Source organism: Aquarana catesbeiana, linkage group LG02 (assembly GCF_042186555.1).
Source record: "Aquarana catesbeiana isolate 2022-GZ linkage group LG02, ASM4218655v1, whole genome shotgun sequence".
In the NCBI taxonomy this organism is placed as follows: domain Eukaryota; kingdom Metazoa; phylum Chordata; class Amphibia; order Anura; family Ranidae; genus Aquarana; species Aquarana catesbeiana.
Genome location: NC_133325.1, coordinates 342,404,007 through 342,418,056, shown reverse-complemented (window position 1 = coordinate 342,418,056; position 14,050 = coordinate 342,404,007). Strand labels below are relative to the sequence as shown.

Sequence of the window (14,050 nt, the reverse complement as noted above, 5' to 3'; positions counted from 1 at the left end):
TCTGACAGTTTTATATTTTTTATTTTTTTTTTATTTTGGATTTTAAGCCTTTTTTTTTATTTAATGTTTGGATTTTTTCCAAGGCTGATCTTTGTTCAATGTTATTTTTATTTTTACTCCAGAATATTTTTGGGTGTGTTTTGTGTGTCAGGTTACCCCAACACCATTGATATCTTTTATTATTTAATCTCAAGGAGATTGTTTGGTGTTGGTGTCCCCTGTTCATTTCACATTGTATATTTGAAATGTACCTGAATCCTCACAAACAAACTGTCATTTTTGAAGTAAAACACATAGGAGAGTATAATTCAAAACAAAAATCCTTTATTAAGGGATCAGAACCAAACAAAGAGGAAGGCAACACTGGATCAACAAGAGAAATTAGCAAAGCCTGGGACCCCCACGGCAGACATCAATTCTTCAACATCAAAATTGGTAGCCTGAGGAGTCCATATGTAAGGGAGGGCAGTCTGGTCCGGGATTCACAGAGACTTGGATAGCAGCAGATGACATGTGTGTCCGCAGGCTGTGGTACCACAAGAGGCTGCATTTTTTGGCCCACCAGACTGGATCCAGGGTCCTCACTGTCTGGTCTTCCTTTCACACTTCCTTCCGGGCTGTGGCTGTGCAGTTGGAGATGTGGCAGGAGGAGGAGTAGGACCTGGAGGAGGAGTAGGACCTGCAGGTGTAATTTGGCCACTCATACCTTTCGCCAGAGGTATGAGGGCCTCACACATGGCTTTTTGGCCCTCCTCCATCCTCTGCATTTTATATGCTATGAATGCAGCAATGTTCTCCTGCCTGGTGTGTGGTGCTCCCAGGACCTCTGTAGCCCTACAAAAGAATCTGATAGCCGCCTCCTCTAGGGCACTCGTCCTACTGCCACTTTTTGTTTCCAGGGGGGATGGAGGGACCTGCAGATCAGCCAGCCGGCTCGGCCCGGCCACCTCCTGGCTAAGACTTCCCTGTGTATGAAAAAGGGACATAGTTGTAATGTTTTGCATCATCAATCACAATCCTTAATTAGTACTCCCAACTAACATATAGTTCACATCATTGATTGGACAAGCAGAAATATTTAGAGGAATGCTATACCTGGCTCAATCTGGGCTCCTCCACATATGGCCTGGAAGGCCCAGGTTGGGCGTCAGAAGCCTCAGCCGGGGGGGGAAGGAAGCGTGGAAGGAAGACTGGAGAGGGATGGCCTGGGTTCAGTCTGGCCTGCCAGAAAGTGCAGCCTGTCGTAGTACAACATCCTGGGGACATAGATGTCACCTGCTGCTCCGGATCTCTGCAAATCAAGGACTTTATTGCGCTCCCTCAGATATGTGCTACTCAGGCCACCAATGAAAATCTTTAAAAAAGTGATGTCTGCCGTGGGGATCACCTGCTTCACAATTTCACACAATTGCTCCAGTGCTGCCTTCCTCTTTGCTTGGTTCTTGTAATGGGGGTGTTTAATCTCCCACAGACAGGGCAACTCCCTTAGCATCTCTATGAAGACTGAAATGAAGTCCTTATCTTTCAGTACCATATCCATGTTCACTGCAAGACACAACACAAGACAAAGCCTAATGTCACACAAAACTCTCCTAATCTTGTTACAATATAGGCCTCAATCTAGAAGCAGTATAGGCCCAAGTTTGTCTCTTACCTTCGTTCTTACGATCGCCGCGTCCAATGCTCCTTCCTCCGCTCACAGATCAAACGTAATACGCACGCGTGTTACGCTTTATATACACTGCGCATGCGTGTAACTCCACCCGCCCCTGATGTTCTTTCTAGTGTATTCCCCGCCCCTTTTCATTCAGCGCAGTGGGGGAAGAGCATGATGGCGGACATACAGCAGGTGCGGGCTAATTGTAGCAACGAGGAGGAGGAGGAGGAAAGCCCGGATCCAGGCACGTCCCGATCCAGAAGGAGACGTTTTAAGGCCACAAATATGTCGTTTGGGGAGATGTTGGAGATGGTCGACATCATGAGGAAGTCTGACTATGACGGAAAATATGGGCCTTACCCCAACCCGAACATCCGAAAGGCCAAGATCATGGCGAAAGTGGTCAGGAGTCTAGAGCGGAATTTCGGGGTACGAAGGTCTAAAGATCAGCTCAGGAAGCGGTGGTCGGACCTGAAGTTGAGAGAGCCAGAGCAGTACCGAAAGATCCGGAGACTGCTGCAAAAAAGTAAGTAGTTGTGCTGTGTTCCTATTCTTTCTGTCTTTATTACGTTCGTTCTGCTCCATATGCTTTCATTAGTTGTAACGTTTCAAAAGGTCAACTTTAATGTTCATGGGCACATTATTCGTTCGTATCAAACATTTTTCTTTCGGCCTCTAGAACACCATTGTTTAGGCCATATGCATTTTCACACATTTTTGGGGGCCTACTTGGATGCCAAATATTTGTTTGTGTAGATGGGTTTGTTACTAGAATGAAATGCAAACTAGATTGTGTGTAAGGAGAGGACACTGAGCAGCTGTTTTCACATCTGGACACTGGAGCACTAGTGTGGGACACAAGAACACCATTTTTATTAGGGGGGGCCACACAGGTGCTCCAGTGTATACTATAGGGGGGGTTACATCTGTGAAGCTTGTACCAAACAGGTAAAGTATTGCAGCTTGACAAAAGGCAATAAAAAATATACATCTTGGAACTCTGCTAAAATAGACAATTGTACCCCACTTCCGAGCAATGTTTCCTATTTCTAGTTCTGCCATCAAATATCTGTGTGCTAAGTATACCATTTTTGTTTTACATAGGGGATAAAAGACTCGGACACCCCTCATCCCAGGAGACCAGAGACCCCCCCCTCTGTAAGAAGGGGAAATACCCCCAACCCAAGAAGCTGAGCAGGAGGAAAATGAAGACGTGGTGGAGATTGGCACCACAACAGGTGAGTGTCTGCGACCACAGGCTCAGGTAAAAGAGATGGCTGGTGGCAGATTTTTGAGACCTTTTTTTTGTTCTTTATCTCTTTTTAGGTGATCGTGATCCAGAACGCTTTACATCTGAAAGTGCCCAGATACTGATCGGGGAGATCATGGGGTGTAATCTCCAATTGCAAAACATCCAGCAACAAATCAGTGATGTTATTAAAAAAAATAATAACATCATTGATGTTTTGGGGCGAATTTAAACCCCACAAAATCACCTGTTTTATCGTACCAAAATTTTTTAAATGTTTAGAAAAGCCAAATTTGGAGGATGCACACAGTGTGCCAACATGTGCTATCTGCCATCACGGGATATCAATGGACGCGTTTTGGGGGTGCAACCCCTTCCTCAATTATAAAGTAGCGTTGAGGAAGGGCTTGCTCCCCCCAAACACGTCCCTTGATCCCCCCTGATGGCAGATAGCACATGTTGACATTCGTAAATTGGTGTGCATCTTCCAAATTTGGCTTTTCCAGGGGTGATTTCCCCCCATCTGAACTCTATATCAAACCCAGTTCCTAAATACTGATGTCTGATATAGCCTTCAGGTTTTACCTAATGTGAACTTTGTAAGTTCAAGTTTTTTGGCTTTCTTGTTGGTTTTACACAGGCCTGTTTTATCTGAAATGGATATTTTGATTTTTCATAATGCTACTGCAAACATTGTTATACAACAAACATGTTGGTTTGTTTTAAAAACCTTTGGGAAATGCACATGTGATTGTGCACGTATAAAAAAGTGCCTTACTCAAGAATGTGTGGATTATTGTCTCAACACTACAACACTTTTGGGGTGATGTAATTGCTGTTTTATGCAAAAATGGGGGTTATTTCCTAAGGGCAAATCCTCTTTGCACTACAAGTGCAGGTTCAGTGCAGTTGCAAGTGCACTTGTAGTGAAATGTGTTTTTGCATTTAGGAAGTACAAGCCAACACTGTTTTTTATAAGGTTACCCAATCACGACATTTTCTGCACTCAACACATTTCTGTCAGGGTCAGCTAAAACAAACACAAGCAGTAAATGTCCACAAAGAATTTCTTTTGGTTGTTTTTTATTTGAAAAAGGTGTCACAGATTGTCTGGCATATTGATAGCCCCCCTACCCGCAAAGAACTCCAGGTAGCGTAACCGGAAATCACGGACATTCAGGGAGGGCAAGCCAGGACGGCCACTTTCCAGCGCCGTCAGTGTTGATGGATTAGGTATTCCGGCCTCAGGCCCAACTGAGCCAGCATAGTTGGCTGAATGTTTTCTTAAAAAATTATGGAGAACACAGCAGGCAAGTATTATATGGTTCAGTTTATACTCCGCCATATGGATGGGTGTCAGAAATAATCGGAACCGGCTGGCCAGGATTCCAAATGTGTTCTCCACCACTCTTCGGGCTCTGGCCAGCCGGTAATTAAAAACCCTCTGTTCCGGGGTGAGGGTCCTCATCAGGAATGGCCGCATCAGGTGGTCCCCCAGCGCAAATGCTTCATCAGCAACAAACACAAATGGGAGACCTTCAACATTGTCCTCTGGAGGTGGCAAGTCCAAGCTGCCATTCTGGAGACGCCTGTAGAACTCCGTCTGGGCGATCACTCCACCATCAGACATCCGGCCATTCTTCCCCACGTCCACATACAAGAACTCGTAATTAGCCGACACCACCGCCAACATCACTATACTATTAAACCCCTTGTAATTATAATAGTACGACCCGAGTTGGGTGGTGGGACGATGTGGACGTGTTTCCCATCAATTGCCCCTCCGCAGTTAGGAAAGTCCTACCGCTGGGCAAAGTGGGAGGCCACAGTCTGCCATTCCTGTGGCGTTGAAGGAAACTGTTGAGGAAAAAAAAATAAACCTTACTATTTTTTCACAGAAACATGGCAAGCAGATTAGACACAAACATTATGGGGCAACCTCCAGATAGCATTTACTAAGGGGAATTTAACAAGGCCAAAGTATAAGGTACACCTATCATATTCCCCCTCCCCCCCTCTCATGGGCCATTTCTAACATTATAGGGGGGGGGAACTCTTGGACAGGTAACCCTCTTCACTTCATTGAGAGATGAATGCCTAAATACAGGGTATTACTTGGAACAGCCCCTCCTTAGTTACACTATTGGCAGACCACTGGACAGGTAAGAAGTGTCATAATACAAAGATATAAATACACACTGTACACATTTGAGGACATTTGAACATTCTGCTATTACCTATCAAGATAATAATAGGATATAAAAACTTTAAACAGTACCATTGGAAAGTATACAGGCAGGCCCTTGCACTACATGCTTTGGGGAATTCATCCCTAAATCTGACCTGTAAAGAGGTGGGTATAGTGTGTATGGGTTTGGCAAAGTCAGCAGATAGATGATTGAGGATAGATAGAGAATTGGGATCAGCTGACTTAGCAGTTGGGGGGGAGGGTTGAAAAAAATTTGGGGACACCACAAAAAAAAGCCTCTGGCACTCTGCCTGAATTTAAATCAAAAATAACATTTCCAAACATTTTAGGGGGTGTTTGGGGTAAAGCACTACTATGGAGCTGATAAAATACATTGTTAAGTGACTACATGAGGTGAATATAGGCCAGGAGACACCATGCTGGGGAGGTTATTGAAGGGCAAATATGTATGAAGGACATAAAATAATAATTACCTAAAAATCCAGCATGCATGAGAACAAAGGGGACATTCACAGCATATTACAATCATGGTAATTAGGGAATGAGGGAAGAAATACAATATATTATCAAACATTCAATACAATAAAATGTGATATTAAAGGATAAAAATCTTACCTTCATATACTCCTTCTGTAGGACCTGGATGATGGCAGAACAGGTCTCTGGGATAATGATCCCCAGAGCCTGGGGGGAGATGCCTGTTGAGAACTTCAAGTCCTGCAGGCTTCTCCCTGTGGCCAAATACCGCAAGGTAGCGACCAACCTCTGCTCCGGAGTGATGGCTTGCCTCATGCAGGTATCCTGCCTGCTAATATAGGGGGTCAGCAAAGCCAACAGACGGTGAAATACGGGGTCCTGAGAAAGTTCCTGAAATCATCAGGATTATTCTCACGGATCTCACGGAGCAAAGACATATGACAGAACTGGTCACGCTGAAGCAACCAATTCTTGGTCCATGAACTCCTCCCCACCCTGTTTATGGACTGGACTTGTGTCAAGGTCAGGACCCCAACACCAAGCCCCCGCACAGCACGAACTCTACGAGGAGTACGCATACGAAACATGGCTAGAAAACGGTCGGCTGCTCAGAACGAAGTAACAGAACGCACTGAAGAACAGCAAGGCCTGTGAAGAGCGACCTGAAAAACAGCAACGAGCAGGCAAGATCACACAGAAAACTCCCATACGAACTGACTGCACGCACTGAAGAGCAGATACAAACCCACAAGCACAAACTGAACGTCAGAAAACGATCTGAAAGCCACGAGTCTGAAAAAGCGCGAATCGTCTCTCACCAAACTTTTACTAACACGAGATTAGCAAAAGGAGCCCAAAGGGTGCCGCGCTTGGTTCAGAACCGGCCTTTTCTAGTCTCGTCGTACGTGGTGTACGTCACCGCGTTGTTGTCGATCGGAAATTCCGACAACTTTGTGCGACCGTGTGTAGGCAAAACAAGTTTGAGCCAACATCCGTCGGAAAAAATCCTAGGATTTTGTTGTCGGAATGTCCGAACAAAGTCCGACCGTGTGTACGGGGCATATGACTGCACTTTGCAAAGTGCATAGTCTATTTGCCTTTATTAAATCAATCCCGAAGTGTTACTAGACCCAAATTATTAGATGTGGTAGCTGCATGTGTTTTCTTTTTTAGACTTTTTCCTTCTGTTTTCACCTGGCAATCTGGCCAGTAACACGCCTTCTGTATTAGAGTGCCCAAACTATGGATGAATGAGCACAGGGGGCAGCTTTTGGACAGCAGCATTGTCAGTCTAGGGGGAGAGGGTAGTGTTCATTTGTCATTTGTATCCACAGATGTATTTTCCTGATGAAGCGAGAAATCCGCAAAACTTGTTGAGAAATATCATGTCATCTGAGCTTTTTTAATGTATATATTTTGTTGTTTTGTGCTACATTGTATCAATAAATTTTGTGAATTTTTACTAGTGGTTTGTACTGCTTATACATATTCCCTTCATATGTACCGCAATAGTCCACTTGCCTTCTTTTTTTCTTGGTGAGTTTGGGGTGGGGCCCATACTCCCAAACAATTTTCTTCAACTAATCTGGATGATGGTACATTTTATTGATCTGTACTTTATTTAACTTGTTTTGTGATGCCACTCACTCTCTATTCTATTCAAGTAATTACAATTGTGAGCTTTTAAGACAAGCAGGAAAACAAACATGATGTGCTTTAAAAGCTTGCATTTTCAGCCTTTTGCGTTAACCATAAAATCACACTCTTCCAAACCCACTGCTTTCATTGAACGCTGATTAGAAAGTTTAAAATACATTTTCTAATTTACATAATTACAGTTTATAAGTAAGTAAATATCAATTTCTAACCAAAAACAAAATGAGATTATAGCTACATAGGCTCTTTTGCTTTAACCAATTCAATACTGGACACTTTTTCAGATTTCAGCACTGTCATGCTTTGAATGACAATTGCACTGTCATACAACGCTGAAACCATATGACATTTTTACAATTTTTTCACACAAATAGAGCTTTCTCTTCGATGGTATTTAATCCCCACTGGGTTTTTTATTTTTTGCTAGATAAACGAAAAAAGACCGAAAATGTTGAAAAGAAACATGTTATTCTCGGTATTTAGTAAGAGGCATGGCAAATTTTGACGTTGTAATTTTTTTTCACAATTTTTTGGATAATGAAAAAATTACAAAAAAAATTTTTTTTTCACAATTGTTTTAAAAAATGTTTTACATACTGTCACCAGTACAGTACAGTGTCATAATATAACTGGCGTGGCAGTGATCAGGGACACTGACTGGTGACAGTAAGTAAAAAAAAAGTAATCTTTTTTTTTCTTTTTTTTTTATATTGTTTTCCTTTTCATTACATTTTTTTTAAATTTAGATACAGTGACCAGAGCAATTCAGTGTTACCATAGTATCACTGTACTACTCTAGGGAGGCAATTAGGATTTTTTTTTTTATTGCTTATAACATTTTTAGTTATAAGCAACCATTTTTTCTGTATGAAAACTATTCATTAAGTGTTTACTATTGTTATTAGCTTTACTTTTGTTATTAGCTGTGAATTGCCACAGATAATCACGTGGTACAGATGGGTTGTGATTGGGCCTGTCTGTACCATGTGATCACTGTGACCAATCACAGGGCTCATCACAATAGTACATAATGAATGGCATGAAACAAAGCCTTTTATTGTGTACAATTGTCATGTGATCTGCTGTGATTGGCCACAGCAATCACATGGTACCAGCAGTGGGCCAGTATAGTGATTTGCTATCGGTTGTGTCCGGAGAACACAGCAGGTAAAAGATTGTGCTGGAGCGCAATTCATGGGTTGCACATGAGGTGCAATCCTGGGAGGACAACATATGATGTCCTCCCAGGATAACAGGGCTCCCGCTAGGCCGTCCTTTGATAGGCTGTGTGGGAGGGATTTCATTTCAATAGCTTTTTGACAAAAAGCGTTCTAAAAAAGTTTGAATTATAAAACAAAATAATCTAATAAAAAGAACCAATGTTCTCAAAGGATTTTCACATACAGTAATTATTCTCATGATTTAAGGGATTTATCCATCCAGAATAGATACATCAGGTTAGGGATGCTAGTGGGTTAAATCACTGTCTAATGTCTTATATTTTTTATATTATACTGTATTGGGAAGGTCTCTGCATCCAGTTTCATCTGCCTGTAATATTTTCCATGAGGTCTCATTCTTGCTACCGCATTGTCTTTTTTTATTGTACGCTAGAAATTCAGTTAGAGGAGAGAGACTCTCTTGTTTGGTCTTGCATTTATTGTGACAGAGATGGAGAGCTGAATTTCAGAGAAAAAATAATAGAAAGCAGGAATTTCCAGTGACAATGCTTTAGCACTAGTAGCTTGTCACTGGAGGGTTAGTCTACGGTCCTCAAGGTCTTAGAGCTAGAGAGACAAGCATGCAAGCATGTCGTTAAATGTACTTAAAGCGGAACTTTACCCATAACAGTTTGATAAAAATAATGTCCTTTAGTAAGGAACATACATTCCACATTAAAAATGTAGCTACCAAAATTACTGTGCTGTACATTTCCTCCAACATTTTTCCTGTTCCGTCTTGCTGGAGGCTGCCATTGTGCTAAAGCCCAGAACCCCCTGAGCAGCAGCAAATCTTTAGGCTGTCAGCAGATCTGCCTCTAGTGGCTCTCATTTTTCAGCACAATGCCAAAAATTGAGAGCAACTGAGCAAGTGCAGAGCAGGAAGAGACAGTGTATTACTGGATTTTAAACAGTATAGGCACTTGTTTTCAATGTTTTACATAGCTATACCTGCAAAAAGGACCAGCCTGGCATCTAGCAGGACTTAATTTTCTGACTAAAGTTGCACTTTAAGGGAAGGTTAGCATTGGGGCTCCAGTTACCAGGAGGGTGTGGGAGCAAGTTTATGCAGGACATCACTCCCGCTGAAAACTAGCAACATTAATCTCCCAGCACTGAAAGCTAAAAGGGATACATTTCCTTATGAATAAAATAAAAATTTAGTGCACAGGACAGTTGTATTATTTTTACTTACATTATAAAGGAGTAAATTCAATGTGCTGATAAATGTACCATTTCCATCTCTCACAGAAATAGCAGCTGAAGATCTACAATGGTAAATTAGAAAATGTATTACAGCAAAAGTCCATTAATATTGACGCATTATAATTATAACTATGTACCTGGTGTTTTTCTATGTGTACAGGAAACACATGTGATATATATTGTAAATAAGTGGTAATGCAAATAACAGTATGACAAAGCTGAAAGTGTCAATCCATGCAATATATGTTTTAATACATGTTGGGAAGATAAACTAACTGACAGTTTCTTATTTCACCTGGAAATACCATTGGTGAGATCTCTGCATTTGAATTCCTAGGTCTGTATACCTGCTGCGCTTATTATTACAAGGGTTCTACTCTCCCGTTGAATTGTTATTTAGGTTTATATTATGGAGAAAGCAAAATAAGGTGCTATAAGATGGAAAGTTGAGCAGAAATAGGTATTCGATTCTTTTTGCCTCAGAAATGTTAAGAGTCCAAATTAAATATAAATTATTGCTTAGTAAATATTACATACAATTGTGTACAGTGATGCGAAAAATGGTGGTAGAGTAAAACATTAAAAATATTTAGTCAAAATGCCAATGGAGGGCCTGTAAAATATCCCCAAAATGCAGTATGAACAAGCTCTTAACCATCTGAAGACCTTGGGCATATGAGGTATGTCCTAAAAACTTCATCCATTACCTACATCTTGTATGCCAACCAACTCCCCATGGCCACTGTTCCTGGTGCAATCATTAGGAAGGTATGTCAGCGTGAAAACAGGGTCGCAGTTTTTGCTACAGGAGCACTAATAGATGACCCTGTGTAAACAAGGCTGGCAAACAGCATTTGCCAGCTTTATCTATAAATAAGTTGTAATAATATTATTTAGATTAGTGGTTTTATGTGCAGATCAAAAGAATGTCTTTTGATCTGAACCTATCATCAGTTAAAGCAACCCCACAAAATAAAAGCAGTATTAATTTTTCTAATAAAAAGTGTTCCTAATGAATCTATTATTAACCCTTAGAAAACCATAATTAGCTGAAACGGACTTTTCCATCCCCTCTCCCCTTTCATTTTATTCAATTTTTTTTTACATTACATTGTATTAAACTCCACCTAAAAAAAAACGTTGAAAATAAATAACCCATTAAAGAAAAAATAAAACCAGCTTTTGCTGCAATATACATCTTCAATCCAGTGATTTTCCCTGCAGCACTCTTTTTCTGATGCCCTTGTTTGATGGCCCCAGCACCATTCAACTCACTCATGGACCCACCCACCACAGCTTGTAACTGGATAGTGAAATGAGAAGCAGCACAGTTATCAGTTCATTTCTCTGTCACTCTGTGTTCTCATCCTATTGGCAATCTTCTTGTAAGTACATAAACTAATTGGCTCCTTGTACTGCTTCTCCCTCTCACACTTACAATCTGCTATGTAGGGATGGCAAGTGGCTGATACCAGGTACTTACACTGCTTGTATTTAAAAAATAAATTTAAAGATTGTATAAATGAATTAATGAACTGTGTGTGCCTTTTGCCTAGAATTTAGCTTTAAATAAAAACTATGTAAGAGTATTTTGTTTAAACAACATTGTAAAAAAGGAGAAATGCCATAATGATGTCCTCTGAAACTTAATTTAACATGAGAAGGTTATTAATAATAGTAGAGGTAATGCTGAATTGATAATAGCTATAATTTTACATATATCCATATTAAATATGAATTAATATTTATCTTTGTAACAGGTAACAAAATGATGTATTGAAGACAAAGCTGCTTTATTGCTCTTGCTTGTAGCATTACCCTTTTAACTCAAAACTCCATATGCAACACATGCTTAAAATAAACATGGGTTTGTTGCTGAAACTGAGTATTACATTTTGCAGCAATTTTAGCAAACCTGCTATTTTCACACTGCTCTATCATTGCAGTTGTCATTGCTAAGAACTGTCTGCAGTGTAATAAACATGGGGCAAAATGCAGTGAGTTACAGTGAACTTTGGAAAGTTCAGGCAAATTTGACATGCCTGAATATCCAACATTGATAAATCAATGCAAACTACCAATTATAGATGTTATGGGGAATTTAAAATCTAAGAATGGGAATGCTGGTTGCAATAGGAGTAGAGAACTGGGTTACTTTACAACTAGGTGTAGCAATAACTCTCGGTGGAGCTGCTGGTTTATAACGGGCTGTTGCTTTCACTCTCGCCACCTCTGTTTCCCCGGTACCGGGTCTAGGGTCCCGTTGAGTTTACCTCCGGACAATGTAGGCACCAAACACTTGGGTATCTTTTCCAATGCTTTATTGAACAGGTAATAAAGGAAGTAGCAGGAAAGAGGTAGAAGGAAAGTTGCAGGGAAGCTCAAATACCTTTTCGTAGTATTCTTTAGTACATTGTTAGGAATTGAACACTTGTAGTTGAATGCACTCCCCTTGTGGGATTCGATCTTTGCCCGCCTGGATAGGCCTCTCTCACTTGCCTAGCAGCCAGTACGTAGCACAAACAAAAGTCTCTGCCACAGACTTGTTTGGAACAGAACCGGTACGATCCTCTGCCACAGGATGTAATGGTTTATGATGAATATCAGACACAGCACTTGAACCTTTAAGCCAACCCGGCAGTACTATGCAGTAAGATTACTTCAGGATACGTCCTCCAACTGAGTCACCAGGCCCCTCTCCAGACCAGCACTCTGCATGATCTTTCCATGACGAGTCCTCCCCTGGGATCTCCTCAGTTGTCCAGCTTCTTCTTTCAGGATAGAAAGCCCAGGACCATTCCTCTGCCGCTGTGGTAGGCCCCAGACAGGCTTCTGGGCTCACCCACACGCTGCAGCGACGTGGGCCTCCGAAACGGAGGACCACGAGGTGGTATTCCTAATGCATACCTGTCGGCCAGGAGGGCCAGCAGGTGGACGGAAAAAGACCCCTAAACATGGCGTCTGTCCCATAAATACCCTCTCCCAGAATGCAACTCGGAGGACCACCTCCACCGAGTTGTCTCCGGGACAGAGGAGCACTCATACGCTTCAACACATTGCCTTTCCAACACCGGCCCATGGGGACAACGACACCCTCCGGCGCAGTGTGGAACTACATGCAACTCAGCCAAGCTGGAACAGAGGCAAATCTAACTTCACCTAACAAATAACCCACTAAAATTACCTATCAGAAGTAGATTAAAAATCTACCAGCGCTACATAGGCAATCAGCAAAAGAAAAAAAAAAACTTTGCATTATTCAAATAGAAAAACAAAATCATTACATGCAGCACAAGCTGGATTAATGATGAGGTCTAAAACACTTATTGGATAGAAAATAACAAATTGTAAAGGTTTATATTATTATTATAATCATGAGAATAAACACTTTCTAATTAGTTACATTAACACACATGCTAATATGATTTCTTTTGTGTCATACAAAGTTTTAAGTTACTTTGTAAGTCAGCAAAATCCGCAATGCTTACAGTTGGCAAAAGTAAGTATTTATTTGAAAGTGAATGTAAGTATAAAATATTTATGCAAATGTACTTGATAACTTTTTTTTCTCATTTTATATTTTTATACATGCTTCCATTTTGGGGGGTTTATTTAAAATGGTGCATATGAACAAATATGATGTCCGAAGCACGGTATCTTATATCACCATTCAGATTTACTCATCTGTCTACTACACTCAGATCAGTTAAGGGTGAATTCTGATTGACTGCTATGGATTACTACAGTTAGCACATTTGATTATTAAATAAGCATGTTTGTTTGTGATCCACAGAACAGATGTTTAGAAGGGTGGCTCAATAGAGTTTGACTCATATGGTTCTAGAGGAGAAATTATTTGGAAATACATCTATATGGTGTTCCTGCAGATTGTTGCCTTGCCACTTTATATGTTTAAAAATAATTGTAGTGTATACTTACGAAGCCAGCTGAGTGTTGTTTACCAGATACTCCAGGGGATAACTGCAGCTAAATTTGTATAAAAGTCCAGGCAGATAACTAATAATGGTAGGAGGGTCTGGGGTATCTATATATCCAGAAATATTTCCTATTTGTACCATTGAAGCATCCCCGTATGCATTGACTCCAGGTAGAGTTGACACCTGTTAAATATTCACCACAAAATAAATAAAGAACTCAATCTGTATAGGAGACACAAGTATATGATAGACTATAGTGAAATTATAATTCCTTGTATTATTTTTGTGGGATTACATAACAAAGAAATATAATGAATTAAAAAATAAATATGATAATGAAACATATGGCAGACATTTTGCCAGTTCAATCCAAAGCCTATGAAGCCTACCTCAAAACGGGCCTCCAAGTAACACACCATTTAACAGCCTGTTAGAAAC

At 40.8% G+C, this 14,050-nt stretch overlaps 1 protein-coding gene across 1 annotated transcript in view; it reads right to left on the bottom strand.

Moving 5' to 3' along the window:
- LOC141129908 (zona pellucida-like domain-containing protein 1) overlaps positions 1–14,050 on the bottom strand; it is a 169,507-nt gene that overhangs the window by 100,723 nt on the left and 54,734 nt on the right. Inside the window, exons 3-4 of the mRNA XM_073617942.1 lie at positions 13,614–13,795; positions 9,664–9,736 (exon numbers count right to left, since the gene is read on the bottom strand). Coding sequence (XP_073474043.1) covers positions 9,664–9,736; positions 13,614–13,795 — 255 coding nt within the window. The remainder of the gene's footprint in view (positions 1–9,663; positions 9,737–13,613; positions 13,796–14,050) is intronic.